Source organism: Hyperoodon ampullatus (assembly GCF_949752795.1).
Source record: "Hyperoodon ampullatus genome assembly, chromosome: 4".
In the NCBI taxonomy this organism is placed as follows: domain Eukaryota; kingdom Metazoa; phylum Chordata; class Mammalia; order Artiodactyla; family Ziphiidae; genus Hyperoodon; species Hyperoodon ampullatus.
This window is the reverse complement of record NC_136917.1, coordinates 98,857,406-98,873,057: the sequence shown is the minus strand read 5'-3', so window position 1 is coordinate 98,873,057 and position 15,652 is coordinate 98,857,406. Positions and strand designations below refer to the sequence as shown.

Below are 15,652 nucleotides of genomic sequence, written 5' to 3'. Positions count from 1 at the left end.
TCACATCTTCTTTATCCATTCATCTGTCAATGGACACTTAGGTTGCTTCCATATTTTGCCTATTGTAAATAACACTGCTATGAACATTGGGATGCATGTATCTTTTCAAATTAGTTTTTCCTTTCCTTCAGACATATACCCAGGAGTAGAATTGCTAGATCATATGGTGATTCTACGTTTAGCTTTCTGAGGAACCTCCATACTATTCTCTGTAGTGGCTGCACCAATTTACATTCCCACCAACAGTGCCAGAGGGTTCCCTTTTCTCCACATCCTCGCCAACATCTGCTATTTGTAGACTTTTTGATGATAACCATTCTGACAGGAATGAGGTAATATTTCATTGTGGTTTTGATTTGCATTAAACATTTTTAATTTACAAGAAGCATAAAACAGCTTGTAGTCCTAGTACAGGTTTGTGTACTCATAGGAATCCTGATAAATTCTGTTTCATATGATTCCCATCAAGAAAGGTGTATGGTGGATTTATAGTTTAAATGCTGTATTATTGAGCATATCCCATGTGTACTATGTCTATGAGAACAGAATCTTATGCTTACAATTTTACAAAAAATCTGATGACAGAATTTTCCATAGAGCAGTTTCTGGCTCTACCATTTCAAACTCTGTTTTTCCTCCAGCACTCCCATACTTTCTGAGCCAGACATCACAGCACATACTCACATTTAATAGAACCCTAGCCCTCACCTCCATGTCAGCAAATGAGAAGAGTCATTACAGTGGACAGTGGGAGTATTTTTGGAAGCCATTTCTACACTAGGACAGCCAGCAAAAACATAACTATACACAGAATTGGATGCAAATCATATAAATGATCCTACTAAACGCGATTTCCAACTCAACTACCTCTTGGCCAAATTCCTAAAATGCCTGAGTGACAGAAGGAAAAGGGACAAAGGCCTTAATCCATTTAAGTTAAATCATCTCACTTCTGTACATTTTACAAAATATATGACCACTATTCTTTTCCCTCTTCTCTTTCCTTCCTGAACAATTCAGTCCTAAAGCCAGCAGGTGGGACAGAGCAGAGACCCATGCTGGCTGGCTGGGGGAGTGGGGTGACGCACAGTGGCTCAGAGTGGGGTGAAAGCACGAGTGGGGTAGATGTCAACATGGTGGTGGAGTGAGTCTAGCTTGTGCTGAGCGAGAAGGGAGTGGCAACCCTACAGGGGCACAGAGTCGTCTCTGTGATGTTCCTGCCAAAAATGCATGACCTGAATCTAATCATGAGGAAATGTCAGACAAACCTCAATTGAGAGATATTCCACAAAATAAATGACAGTGTTATGAATGTTAAGGAGAGACTAAGGAACTGCCCCAGCCAAGGAAGCTAAAGAGATATGACAACTAAAGCCAACTTGATTCTGAACTAGGTGTGAGGATTAGATAGTGGAAATATGTCAGTGTTAACTTCCTGATTTTGAGGGTTGTATTGTGGTTCTATAGAAGAATATCCTTTTTTTTTTTTGCGGTACGTGGGCCTCTCACTGTTGTGGCCTCTCCCGTTGCGGAGCACAGGCTCCGGACGTGCAGGCTCAGCGGCCATGGCTCACGGGTCCAGCCGCTCCGCAGCATGCGGGATCCTCCCAGACTGGGGCACGAACCCATGTCCCCTGCATCGGCAGGCGGACTCTCAACCACTGCACCACCAGGGAAGCCCCAGAGCTTTTTAAGGACAGTAGTCTCAGGTCAGATGTGTTAACTGTTCTGCATAGGAAGAATGAAGAAAAGGAAGATCTCAAGTATGGCATTTAGGTTTTTACCTTAAGCATGTGAATAGACAGTGTTGTCACTTATGGAGATGGAGAAGACAAAGGAAGAACAGGTTTATGGGAGAAATTTAGTATTTCAATTTTGAACATATAAAATTGGAGACACCTGTGTATGAGACATCAGGTTAAACTATGCTGTTGTAATTGTAAACAACCTTAAAATTTCAGTGGCTTGACACCACAAAAGTTTATTTCTCACATTAGTTACATGTCTTTTATGGCTTGACAGAGGTTGGTGAGTTGGGGGTGTTGATGGAGGCTCCACCACCTAGAAAGTCAACTGTGACAGAAAAAGACACAACTGATGAGGTCTCATATCTGTCCTTCTATGCTTCAGTCTGGGAGTGACAGCCTCAACTGACTATAGGTGGGGCTGGGAAATGTGGGGTAGTAGACGGGATGTTTGATGAACACCACTGTTTCTGTCATAATATCCAGGTGGGAATATTACGTAGGCATCCACACAAATGAATGTTGTTCAGACTTTCATTTTCGAGTTGTAAGCAGATAGGTGGTATATAAAGCCACAATCACTTTCTCATGATCATAATCCCAATGGCAATGTTAACAGGCAATGTTATCACCCTTTTCTGGTTTGAAGGAGTAGGAAATCCAGATTAACTGATACTCTTCAAGACTCCCTGTAGTGAAACTAGCAACATACAAAGGTTTTCACTAGCTCACAAGATGGACTTTGGCTTAGGACTGAAGGCAGTTTTTGAACCTCTCTGAAGGAAACGTTTGGTCTCAGAAAAGCTCGCCTAGAAACAGCTTGCTGCTAAGAGCAGAGTAGGGGGCTCACAAAGGTGGGAAGGGACATCTGAAACTATTTATAGACAAAGATATTGAGGGGCAAGATCATAGAGGGAAAGCTGTTTTTGGTGACTGGAACAAAACTCCCGCCAGGGCTACCACTAGGTGTCACTAGTAGGAAAGGGAAGCCTGAAAGAACAAATGGAAGGAACTGACACAAAAACTGGTTCCAAGGAGAGAAGCAGAAACTGCCCCCAAATGTCCTCAGGTAGAACTTTGTGGAAGTGTTGCTCACACTGGCTGGAACTCTTCTACTGCCAAGAAAAGAAAAAAAGGGGTTGGGGGGAGGGAAGGGGAGAGGGAGGGAGAGAGGGAGAAAGGAAGGAAGGAAGGAAAGGAGGGAGGGAGGAAAGCAAAGGAAAATGACAGTAGGAATGATGAATTTTATTCTGAACTGTAATGACTTTCAAATGGGTTTTACGGGTTCCTGCTGTTAACTCACATGCCTGTGCCAGCTAGGCTAGGCACATACATTTGTGTATGTGAGTCTCAGAAGTGGAGAGGGGTAGTTTATTCTGCCTCCCACTACAGCTTTCTAAGCATTTCATATTTTCATGTGACCAACCATGTTAATACTTTAGGTAGAGATAAAAGAAAGTTTTGCATTTCTCTCTCATTCTTCTTGTGTACCTAAGAGTGCTTATCTACTGAGGTCTCCGATTGATTCAAAATCATATTTAAAGGTCAGTGGATCTAAGATGTGTCTTATTTTAATGCCCGAATTACGCCAAAGAAAAAAAGAAGTACTTTTCATTAAAAATGGCAAACTTATTTAGTCCTTCAATGACACAAGCCGAGGATTGCTAACACGCTCCATGTGCCAATAAAATAATTTGGGACAGCTAACAGATAATGTAAATTATAATAAATCCAAACATATTTTATTATCACTTTGGTAAAGCGATTCAACAAAACTAGATGGTTAATTTGTACTTGGCTCATTGAAACATATGGTCAAAAAAGGAAATTATCCCATAAAATATTACTGTCACCCTGAAACTATACTGAAAGGAATAGAAATAGCACTGGAGACAAATCCATTATTCTGAGCTTCTCAATCTTTTACATGTTTTGGCTCATAGGAAAAAATGGCATTTGTATGGCATACTGGGGTAAATGAATAAGGCTCTGGGGCTTCAGCTGCCCCTGGGCCCTTAGGCCTCTCAAGGACCTGAGATCAGTATGTCAGCATATTAAATATAGATTGTGGGTTTCAACCTTAAGGTCACACTGGAATCACTTGGGAGGTTAGAAAAAATATGTCAATTCCCCCTCCTCCCATGACCCGTGGAGATTTCATTGGTTTGGGCATCACGAGTCCCAGGTGACTAAAGTGTGACCAAAGTTAAGAACCACTGCCTTAGGAGATAGCCAAGGAAACTTAAAAAACCTACAAGAGGGCTTCCCTGGTGGCACAGTGGTTGAGAGCCCGCCTGCCGATGCAGGGGACACGGTTTCGTCCTGGTCCGGGAGGATCCCACATGCCGCGGAGCGGCTGGGCCCGTGAGCCGTGGCCGCTGAGCCTGCGCGTCCGGAGCCTGTGCTCCGCGACGGGAGAGGCCACAGCGGTGAGAGGCCCGCGTAACGCAAAAAAAAAAAAAAAAAAAAAAAAAAAACCTACGGGACTCATCTAGCTTCCAACTTTGAACACAAGCATGAGGTGTGTGGGTTTTGTTTTGTTTTTGTTTTTTTCTCAGAGAAGTATAAAGAGAAAAAACAAAGTTGCAAAGTTCAAAAAATGAAAGTGAAACCCATCTCCCCCAAGTAACCACTCTTAATTTTTTTTAAAGCTTATGTATATATCTACATATTTGTATCTCGAGAAATAATTTTTATTTACACCAAAGAAAGCACATTCCAATGTGCTCTTGAGTATGTGGCTACAAAGTAATTCACATATCTACACTGTATTTTATTTAACCACTTCCCTGTTGATGCCCAGTTGAGCTACTACTCTTTCCTCGCAATAAACATCTTTATACATAGATTATATGCATCGTGACGAACTTTGGTAACTATTTTTATAAGCTAAATTCCTATAAGACCCCTGAGTGAGTTTAAAATCTGGATAAACGTGGTGAGCTCAACAAACATTTAAAAATAAACTGATGGCACCTACGTTTGTCAAACACGATTAAGACTGTCAGTTCGGAGGTGCCGGCGGAGCGCGGGTTGTTGGCGGCCGCTGTCAGGTGGGGTCGTCGGCCTGCTGAGCCCCAGATGCCGTCCCGGGGGCGGGGTCACGCGCGCTCGGGTCACGTGGGCAGCTTCGTCCCGCCCCGCCCCGCGGAGCTCCACGCGGTGGCCGGAGCCCTGGCTGGCTCAGTAGCCTCACGCGGGGGCGCTGCAGCCGAGTCTTGCGGAGGTGGAGCAGGGAACTTGAGGCAGGTAAGTTCCGTTCTGGCCGCGGGGTTGGGCGGCCGGACGCCGGGCGGGGCTCACGAGGCTGGCTGCTTCCGGCCGGACGGCGGGCCAGGGCTCGGGCTTCCGGCGGCGGCGGCGATTTGGAGCAGGCGAGGGCGGGTGTTGTGTGGCCTTTGCTCCCGGCCCTTCTGAGCACTGCAGCTCTGCCGGCATCGAGCGTTCCTTAACCGTTAACCCCCAGCGCAGGCTTCCGCCCGTGCACTGCGGGGTCACCGAGCTTGTTCACCGTCGAGTCTGGGCCGCACCCTGGACCTGCCGCCTCAGTGGGCCTTTTTAAACAAGCTTTCCTGGCATTTGTGGGCTCTCACGCGTAAAAACTGCTCCAGGGTTTCTGTAGCCCCAGCCGTCCTAGTTATCCGTCTCCTGAAGTCTGCAGGCGGAACGATCAGCCACATCTGGACAGCCACGCTCGGGCTGTCTCTGCGGTTTTTCAGCGCCGGTCGGTCTGAGAACTGCAGTCTGTCTTTACTCAAACGTTAAACACAGCTTGAAGTCCTCGCTCATAAGCTGTCAGAGCTGGCAGGCCTTAGAGATGGCCGCTATCGTGACCGCAGCGTTTCCCACGCTCCGGCCCTACTCCAGACACTTGACTATGGAGAGGCATTTATCCCTCACCACCGCCCTATGTGCAGGGGTTTCTTACAGCTGCTCACCTGCAGCGCAGCGAAATTAGGCGACTTCTCCCAAGTCACGCAGAGCCGGGATTTAAACCCAGGTGAGCGCACCTGGTGCTCAAAGATCTCTAATATCACAGATGACAGTAGGTCCAGGGCGGCTGCGCAACTTGACTAAATTATTAGGGAAGTATTCTGTTTTAAACATTTGTTGACACGACTCTTGAACATTGGCGTTACTAAATTTAAAAAAATTCAGGGCCATCATCCTCGGATATATATATGGTGTATACACACATATCTTTACTAAAAGGTTTTGTACCTTCAAGATAGTTTACCCGCAGGCCACCTATTTTTATAAATCCGTGGATACTACTTAGATAAAATGTTAAGATTTATATATCAGTGTGCACAAAGTTTAGACTCATAATATCTCGGTTTGAATCTTCACTGCTATTTTGTGGGTTTGGGCAAGCTTTTGTTAAAGAAGGTCCTTTACCCTTAGTTTCCTCATCTGGAAGATAGGCATTTTTCTGAGAATTAATGAATTCATATATGCAAAGAGTCCAAGCACTTGGCACTCACTGAAGGATAGCTAGTTTTATCTGTTATTATTCTGCCATCCAAAGCAATATAAAACTAAGGCATTTCTCTTCTCTGAACCTAAAAGCAAGGGTGTCACCCTGGAGCTATGCATTCTGATAACGTGTAAGCCAAGTCCCCAGACTCAGTAAAAGCAACTTTGTGCTTTTGTGCTCAAGAAGAATAACAAATTCCTTTAATTTCATGTTTCTTTTGTCCCACTGCCTTCTAGAAACTTGTTATGCTTTTTAAAAATTCAACCTGAATAGATTCCCTATGCTGGAAAGGTATCTAATAGAGACAGAGGATCCATTTAGATAATTTGTAATTTTATGTGGTGATAGCACTTTTAGAAACCTAATTTTAGGCACAGACCAAAAAATATTTCTTGAAGAGAACTGTGGAATAAAATGGCTCAACATTTTAGAAGGCAGTTTTCTTAATCTGGCTCCCATACTGGGTAAGCCGTTTAATTTTTCACTTTCTTTTTATTCTGTTAAGATTCTACTATCTTAGGGACTTCCCTGATGGTGCAATGGTTAAGAATCCGTCTGCCAATGTAGGGGACATGGGTTCAAGCCCTGGTCCAGGAACATCCCACATGCTGCAGAGCAACTAAGCCCGTGTGCCACAGCTACTGAGCCTGCGCTCTAGAGCCTGCGAGCCACAACTCCTGAGCCCGTGCATCACAGCTAGTGAAGCCCGTGTGCCTAGAGCCCGTGCTCCACACAAGAAGCCACAGCAATGAGAAGCCCATGCACCGCAACAAAGAGTGGCCCCTGCTCGCCGTAACTAGAGAAAGCCCGCGCGCAGCAACAAAGACCCAACACAGCCATAAATAAATAAATTAATTAATTAATTAATTAATTTAAAAAAAAGATTCTACTTAAAGTTGACTCAAAACAGAGGAAATGTGTGGGAGCATATGAATAGTGCATCAAAGTAACAGTAATTAAGGTGAACACACTGACTCGTATTGTTGTATGAATGGACTGTGATACTCACAATATTTAATTAAGAATCATATGGGTGTTAATTATAAATAGTCACCAGATATCATAAATAAATAGAACCACCTATGATGCTTAGAGGGAACAATTATTTGAAGGATGAGATAATACTTTCCTAAGCAAAATGCAAAACTAATCATATTTCTCTGAAATCTTTATCGTTTAGCCCCAGCTTTCTCTGCTCATTTCTTATCAGCCCCTGCAAAGTTGCCTACAGTTTTCCTCGGTTGGGGGAACACCCTGCAAAGGCTTTATGTTCTAAGAGACTTAAACGAGGAAGGATAATGTTTGGTTCTCATATATTTGGGAGTTGGGTAGAACTTAATTAATTAACTTCTGATGCTACTCCACATCTCGTGTTTTGTTACTGGCTTGATACTAGTATTTCTTTTCCAGTTTTTGCCTGGAAAAAAAAGTAAGAGAACTATTCATTTATTTCCTCCTGTAGTGGCAAGTCTTGAAATAAGCTGTACAAAACTTTCAAATAGTCCATTCATGATCTATGTACAGGCACATTATCTGAGGATAGAAAGTACCATTTTATCCCTTTTCATGGATTTTGGATCATTTGCTGCATAAATATAAAGTAGGATACAAATATTGAAAAAAAGTAATTTTAAATATAAGACTAAATGTAATATATTGACATTTAAGAAAATTTGTGTTTATTATCCCCTTGCTTTTCTTTGTAAGTTTTCCCTATATACATTTATCCATGAATAATATATTTAGTTTTGCCCCATTTTCCATTTGATAAAAATGGAAGCATACTCTGAATTCTTAAAATTTTTTTCATTTAAAGTTACATTTTTGAAATTAATCCAACCTGATGTAGCCATACATTTTTCACTGCTAAACAGCATTGCACTGAATGAGTATAAAAATTATCCATTCTACTGTTGATGGATTTTGAGTTGTTTTCTGTCTTTTGCTGTTATAACCATTCTTGTGCATGTCTCCTGGTGTACCTGTGCACACTTCTCTGGAATATACCTGAAGTGGGATTACTGGGTCATGAATATGTTCAGCTTTACTAGGTAACGCCAGACTGTCGTAACTCTAATTTATGTCATCACTATATCAGTTGCTCCATATCCTCACCAATATTTGTTATATATTTTTGCCAGTCTGTTGGATAGAAAATAGTATCCTATTTTGATTTTGCTTTACATTTCTTTTGCATTTTCCTACTAATGAGGTTGATGAGCATCTTTACATGTGATTACTAGCCATTCAAATTTCCTCATCTGTGAAATATTTTTTCATGTCTTTTGCCTATTTTTTAAGGCTATTTGGCATTTTCTCACTTGTTTATAGGAGTTCTTCATATATTCTGAATCTTAGTCCTTTGTCAGTTATATGTGTTTCATAGTCCATATTTTTCTTTTTCTTTAGCCAATTTCCCCCTCTCCTCTTTTCAGTTCATCTGTCTGTTCCCATTTTTCTTATCATTGTTGCCCCTCTGTCTGTTCTGTCACAAAATGTGATAAAGGCTGAACATCCAACAGTGTGGAGTAAATGTTACCACCTGAGTAATTTGTGAACTTTGGGTACCTGCCAAAATCAAGTAAAATCAGATAACCATTTAGAGATGTTGTAATCCAGCCTCTGGTCAGCCATGGCTAACCCAGAAAATCTGTATGTTGGATGTACTTCAAGAATTGTATTAGAGCTTATTCCCTATTGATACTCCCACTCCAAGTGATTCTGTTGAATTCTGTAATTTGAAAATTCCCAAATTTATATCTTTAGTGATTCTCAATGCTAGTCTCATATATCTGACTTTCGACTTGATATCTCCCTGGATGTCTTTTAAGTACCTCAAACTCACTCTGTGCAAAATGTAACTAGTTCCTGATTCTTCCATTCCTGCAAAATATCATTCCTTTCTCAGTCTTCCCAATCACAGTCACAAACCATGTAGTTGCACAAACCTAAAACCTGGGAGCTATCCTTTATTTCTTTTCTGTTGCTCCTCCACTTTAGTTCATGAGCCCAGCCTCTTGTGCCTCACTCAATTTTCTTACAGGGGAGAGGAAGGAGCTTTAAATTCAATGTATAAAGGAAAGCATTACACAAATCAGGTTTAGGAAATAACAGAGATGTCAAATTTGTACACTGAAGTTTGCATTGTTAACCCTTGCTCCAATTATTAGGAGATAAAGGAAAAAGCACAACCCTTTGAGTGGCCTCAATTTTTGTCTTGTGATTTTTATTGCATTACATGCGAAGATTCAAAATATACTCTTGCCTAGGAGAGAAAGCTCTTTGTCAATCCTAAAATACATGGTTCTTTACACTTTTTGAAAGTTATGGACCACCACAATCTCTCTCCTGAGATAGGGAGAAAAAGCAGGAATGTTTCCAGAAACTTTGGGATAGCAACCCTAATGAAAAGAGGATAGGAATAATAGGACAGATTTCGAATTAGAAGTGGAGAAAGAACAAATATAGAAATTCTTGGCAAAACAGGATATATAGTTTTATTCCAAAACTATCACAGGAAAAAAACTTAAATACCCTCATATGGGAGGCCCTTGGGAAAATCCTCTACATGGGGCCTTAAATGCCTGACAATGATATATCTTGATGTTTCTTTCTTATGGAATTAACAGACTATGGCTATGTTCTTAAAGTACACAGAAGTCTCTTTGAAAGGGTTGCTTTCAAAGAAATAGGCTGAATATCTGTGCTAAGAAAAAAATATATTTAGAATACCTACAATTCTCTAAAATTTATATACTTCTATAAATTAATTGAGGAGAAAGTCATCTTTTTGAATGCCCAAATAAGACAGAAGAAAGTAATGGCATTTTCTGTGTGAGTTAAGAAAATGGAAGACATCCATTCACACTTACCCCCTTCCACTAGAACACAGTTACCTGGTGGATCTATAAGAGCTGGCTGCCCACTCCAGGCAAAACCAAGTGAGCCACGTCAACCAAGGGGTCCAAGACTATTCAGACTATTGAAAAATCCTACCTTCAGCAGAAGCTGAAAACAACATGGATGGTACGCAGATGTTGTTTACCACTGAATTTGAGAGGGAATAAAAGGATAGTGATACTTTAGTGTCTGTATCTTAAATATCTGTTCTGAAATATCTGTCTAATGCAATGAAGTGAATCAAGTACTAGTCCAGCCTCAAAGTAGGCAGTCCTCCCTAATTTTGGCAAGTTTTAAGAGCTCTAGCTGACAATCATGACTAACTATAATCCAGTATTTATTTTTTATTTTATATAGCTACAAAAAAGTACCTCCATCAGTCTCAGAGAAATAAGTCTTCTCTTAAGATACGATTATCTCTGTGAGACAAGTGTAGTGGAACTAGTGAAGACCACCTGTAATTTTTTCTCTTTCTTTTTTTGTTTGTGGTTTGTTGTTGTTCAACCAGCATGGATCCTGATGGCTCTGAGCAAGATCCTGAAACGAAGAAATATTCTTCTGTCTGTGTTGGCAGAGAAGAAGATATTAAAAAATCTGAAAGAATGACAGCTGTTGTCCATGAAAGAGAAGTAGTCATTTTCTACCACAGAGGAGAATATCATGCTATGGATATTCGCTGTTACCGTAAGATTTTATTTTTCATTTGTCAACCTTGTATTTGTTTACTATCCACGAAACTTCAAAATTTCATTTTTTTTTTAGTGACTAGATGTAATATTCAATTCCTTTGCAGACTCAGGAGGACCTTTACATTTAGGAGAAATAGAGGTATGTAAAATTAAATCTATTCTCAACAAACTCAGATGTTTCCTATTTATATTCTTACTATATTTACAGTCTCTATTCAAAAATAATTTATATCTGGGTTTGAACTATATATATATATATATTTTTTTTTTTTTTCCCCCGTACGTGGGCCTCTTACTGTTGTGGCCTCTCCCGTTGCGGAGCACAGACTCTGGATGCGCAGGCTCAGCGGCCATGGCTCACGGGCCCAGCCACTCCACGGCATGTGGGATCTTCCCGGACCGGGGCACGAACCCGTGTCCCCTGCATCAGCAGGCGGACTCTCAACCACTGCCCACCAGGGAAGCCCTTGAACTATATTTTAATGCTTTGAGTACAATTACCAATATTCTAGGAATTCACAGCACTACAATGTAAAGAAAACCATTTTACAGGTAAATATGAAAAATATGCCTGTCTTCTGACCTAGCAGATATACTCCAAGAGATCTACCCTGCATATTATTGCACAAATGTTTAAGTATATATACACCTACCTATATATATATATATATATATATATATACACTAAAGTATATATATATTAAAGTATATATATACTGAAGTATATATATATACTAAAGTATATATACTAAAGTACACACACACACACACACACACACACACATATAGGAGAGGTTCAGTGTAGCGAAAAGTTGAAGGAAATCTAAATGTTTTAACAATAGGAAATAGTTTAAATTATGAATAGCCATGCTATGGAATAGTATACAACCATTAAATTAATGAGGCATGGGTTGTCAATATATTTTGAGTGAAAAAAGCAAGTCATAGAATAATAGGTCTAATGAGATCCCATTTTTTAAAAATAAAAAATAACATTCACTTTTTACTTTATATACTTCTACATAGTTTGAATTTTTCCAATGTGTATATATTACTTTTAAGATTTAATAAAGATATAAAAATATATATTTTAAGAAAGAAGTAACACTGTGAAGGCTTAACTGAGGAAGGAATGGGGGCACTGTCTTACTTCCTTGCATTCTCAAACCAGCTGCCTAATTTCTTGTTTTCTACTTCATGAAATTTTTCTCTCTCCCCTTCTCCCTCTCCCCTCACTATCTCTATCTCTCTGACTGGTACAAAGTACATGCTTAAATTTAGTGTTCCACTCTCTCTACACTTCATATCTACCTAGTTCCACACCTGTCCTCATGTTAAAACATGTGTGTTTAAATTATGAATGAATTTATGAATTATGAAACTGTTGTTTGCTGACGGTTCTGGCAGGGGAGGGTGGTACAAAACAGCATTTGTGCACTTCTGGTGTAGAGATAAAATGTAAGCATCTGGATGATAGCGTGGAAGAATTTCCCTCAGTTTCAGACCATAATGAGAGCTGTAAGACCTTGCTACTCAAAGTGTGGTCCATAGACCAGCAACACTGGTGACACCTGGGAGTGTCTTAAAAATGCAGAATATTGTGCCCTGCTCTTGGACTACGGAACTTAAACAAGAGCTGCCTTTAAACAAGATCCAGGTGATTCCCATGCTTTTTAAAATTTTAGAAGCACTGCTTTAAGACAGTTAAAAGTTGGGAATTAACTACTTTGGATCATAAATTGCTCTTCAGTTAACATATGTACTTATGCCTTTAGTAACCTCTCTTGAAATTATATCTGAAGCTTACCATTCTTCCACCAGCTAGTGAAAACTCGTTTGGAAGCACTTGAAGCCCTTTCCCCATTTCTGTCAAGAAAGTGACATTAATATCTAACAGATAACAACACACTGCAGTCACATGGTGTAGTTGCCTGAGCTAGTTATCTTCTGATAGAGCTCTAACAAACTGGGTTTCTTATCAACTGCAAAAGGAACTTGATGACTGCTAAGATTAGATTCTGCCTTATGCTGAATAATTTGTAAATGGCAGGGAAAAAGAGAGGCCTGTTTTTTAACCTGGTTCTTCTGCAATAGATTCTGTTCTGAGCCTGAGGTTTATTGTCAACATTGGAAATGTCATATTATAAAATCAATTATTTCTTTCCCCAGGAATTTGATGGACGATCATGTATAGTTTGCCCCTGGCATAAATACAAAATTACTTTGGCCACAGGAGAAGGACTGTATCAGTCTATAAACCCTAAAGATCCATCAGCAAAACCCAAGTGGTGCTCCAAAGGAATAAAGCAAAGGATTCACACAGTGACAGTGGACAATGGGAATATTTATGTGACTCTTTCTAATGAGCCTTTTAAGTGTGACTCTGATTTTTATGCCACTGGAATCTTCAAAGTAATTCAGAGTTCTTCCTGATAAAATTTTATGCCAATGAAAAATGTTGTGTATGTTTTGAAAGTATTTTTAGAATAACCTTGCTTCAATACCAAAGATGATTAACGTTTTCCAAAATAGGCACATTTATTATCTTTAACAATCATATAAATGAAAGGTTCAAAGCACATGTACTTAGTGTGATGTAAGGATCATCATCAGGATCTATAGAATACATTTCAGCCAATCCTCTGGATTGATTGGAACCTGAAGGTTATAGGTTTAGAATATGCATTTTAAGAAGGATGAAAATAATTTAGAATAATCAAAGTGAAGAAAGGTTAAAAAAATTAGATCTACTAAGAAAAATTTAGGGGGAAAATCCCTACTTGATATAGCAGACTTTATCATGGAAAATTTTAATGTATACAAAGTAAACAGAATAATAAACCTCCACCACCCACCTTAACAATTATCAGCATTCTTCCATTCTTGTTTCATTGATGCATGTATTCACCACCTCCCCTACTGATCCTTATAATTTTTTTTAGGTAAAATTTAAACACACTGAAATGCTTAAATTTTAACTGTTCAGTTTTTCCAAATATATAGCAGACCATTTACACTTAAAAAATACCTCCCAAAATGGGATCAGTTTACATGCTGAATTTAAAAACAAGAAACTTAATTTGCCTGACATCAAAACCAAGTAAACTTTGGCTCCGTTTCTCTCCAGTCAAGGCAGACAGTTTCAAAGTAAGGAAGATACAGCTGCTCCCCAGCCATAAGAGATGTGAAAGTTTCAGCAAGCTAAAGTACTTTGAATGCCTATATGAAATTTTCAAATAAAGTTTTTTTTAATTTTATTTTTATAGAATTTTGTGCATGTATGTACACCTAAGTGTTTCATGTAAATGTTATAGAGAGAAGAGATATAGGGTGTTGTTTCTCAGCGTCTTCTGAGTTCATAGGCAGGGTTGATATTAAGTTGATTCACCCTGCTTTTTCTATGCCAGTTATTTATGGCCAACGCTCTTCTGGTTGCGTCGTGCCCACACTGTACTATAAAACCCTGGGTACTGATCATCTAAAACTCAGCAGCACATAGTAGAATATAAGAGTAGGTGGGACCAGAAGGAACTAGGATGAACAGATTATTAATTCAGAGTGAGAAAAGCTGTTTGTCAAAATTGGAACTTAGTTTCAAACCACAGTAATCTTCTTAGTGACATAGGACTGAATTAAGGCTTAATATTCTAAGAGGCCCACCTGCATCCTTTCCCTCGGTTATTGTTAAAATAAGTGAATAAAGTATGTATCATTAAGACTGTGCTGGGGCTTCCCTGGTGGCGCAGTGGTTGAGAGTCCGCCTGCTGATGCAGGGGACACGGGTTCGTGCCCCGGTCCGGGAAGATCCCACATGCCGCAGAGCGGCTGGGCCCGTGAGCCGTGGCCACTGAGCCTGCATATCCGGCGCCTGTGCTCCGCAGCGGGAGAGGCCACAACAGTGAGAGGCCCGCGTACTGCAAAAAAAAAAAAAAAAAAAAAAAAAAGACTGTGCTAACAGAGCCCTTTGCTACATATTATTACATTTTTTTTCTGATGTATTGCTACACGCTACCCATATTCCAACACTTGCTATTCACTAGACTACTAATGAGCCAGGGCTGGGCTTTTTATAAATACTATTTTTGGCAGCAGCTACTCATCAGGTACAGGAAATGTACCATCTCTGGGATGGGTACATCCCAGCCTATTATATCAGGTGCTAATCCTCCAGTGACTTAACATGTGTCCAGAATTTAAAACGCATGGAGGAAACCAAAGTACCTCCTGCAGGCAAAACCATGACTCTGGTTTGCAGGGCCAATCACAAGCATTTTTTCTCAGGATCCAGTGGCAACAATGAGTAATATGGACTTGGCTTCTGGTTCTTAATTTGTTCCTCTAGATGTGGAAATTAAAAATGTCATGTCATGTCCTGCTCTCATATACAGACCTCATCAGATTTGTAAACAATATTTTGTTTTATAAATTTACATCTATGAATTACACGTTCTTCATAACTTTACAGATGAGTTTTAAAATAACTGATAATAGGCAGACTGAAACTATACAGCCTATAGATAGAAAATATATATATCCTTTTATTATCTCTGAAAAAGATATGTAGCATTTTAACAGGGAGGGTTTTTTCCCTCCCAGATAAGTAACTGTAGAGATACTCTAAATGAGTCTTTAATAAAAACATAAATGTATTATAAACATGCCCATATTATAAACCATAGCATAGAGTCTAACCCACCAATTTTCTGGTTCATTAAAAAATATCCATAGTCATATATACTATATCAATTCATTTTATTTTTTTTTCAAAGCAGAGCAGTCAGAATATGAAAACTAGTTTCCTAATTTTGTCAGATGAAATGTCATTAGATAACTCTTAAGCT

The 15,652-nt window shown here is 39.7% G+C and overlaps 2 protein-coding genes across 2 annotated transcripts in view; one reads left to right on the top strand and one right to left on the bottom strand.

Moving 5' to 3' along the window:
* Nucleotides 1–10,602, bottom strand: part of SKIC3 (SKI3 subunit of superkiller complex) — a 163,880-nt gene extending 153,278 nt beyond the window's left edge. The window contains exon 1 of the mRNA XM_079702676.1: nt 10,494–10,602. The gene's annotated coding sequence lies outside the window, so the exon portion shown is untranslated. The remainder of the gene's footprint in view (nt 1–10,493) is intronic.
* Nucleotides 10,603–10,630: 28 nt separating this feature from the next.
* RFESD (Rieske Fe-S domain containing) lies at nt 10,631–13,244 on the top strand (the record flags this gene model as incomplete). The annotated part of the gene is made up of 3 exons (XM_079702678.1): nt 10,631–10,806; nt 10,916–10,950; nt 12,981–13,244. Exons 1-3 carry the CDS (start codon nt 10,632–10,634, stop codon nt 13,242–13,244), a joined length of 474 nt encoding a protein of 157 aa, XP_079558804.1. The 5' UTR covers nt 10,631.
* Nucleotides 13,245–15,652: the final 2,408 nt, after the last annotated feature.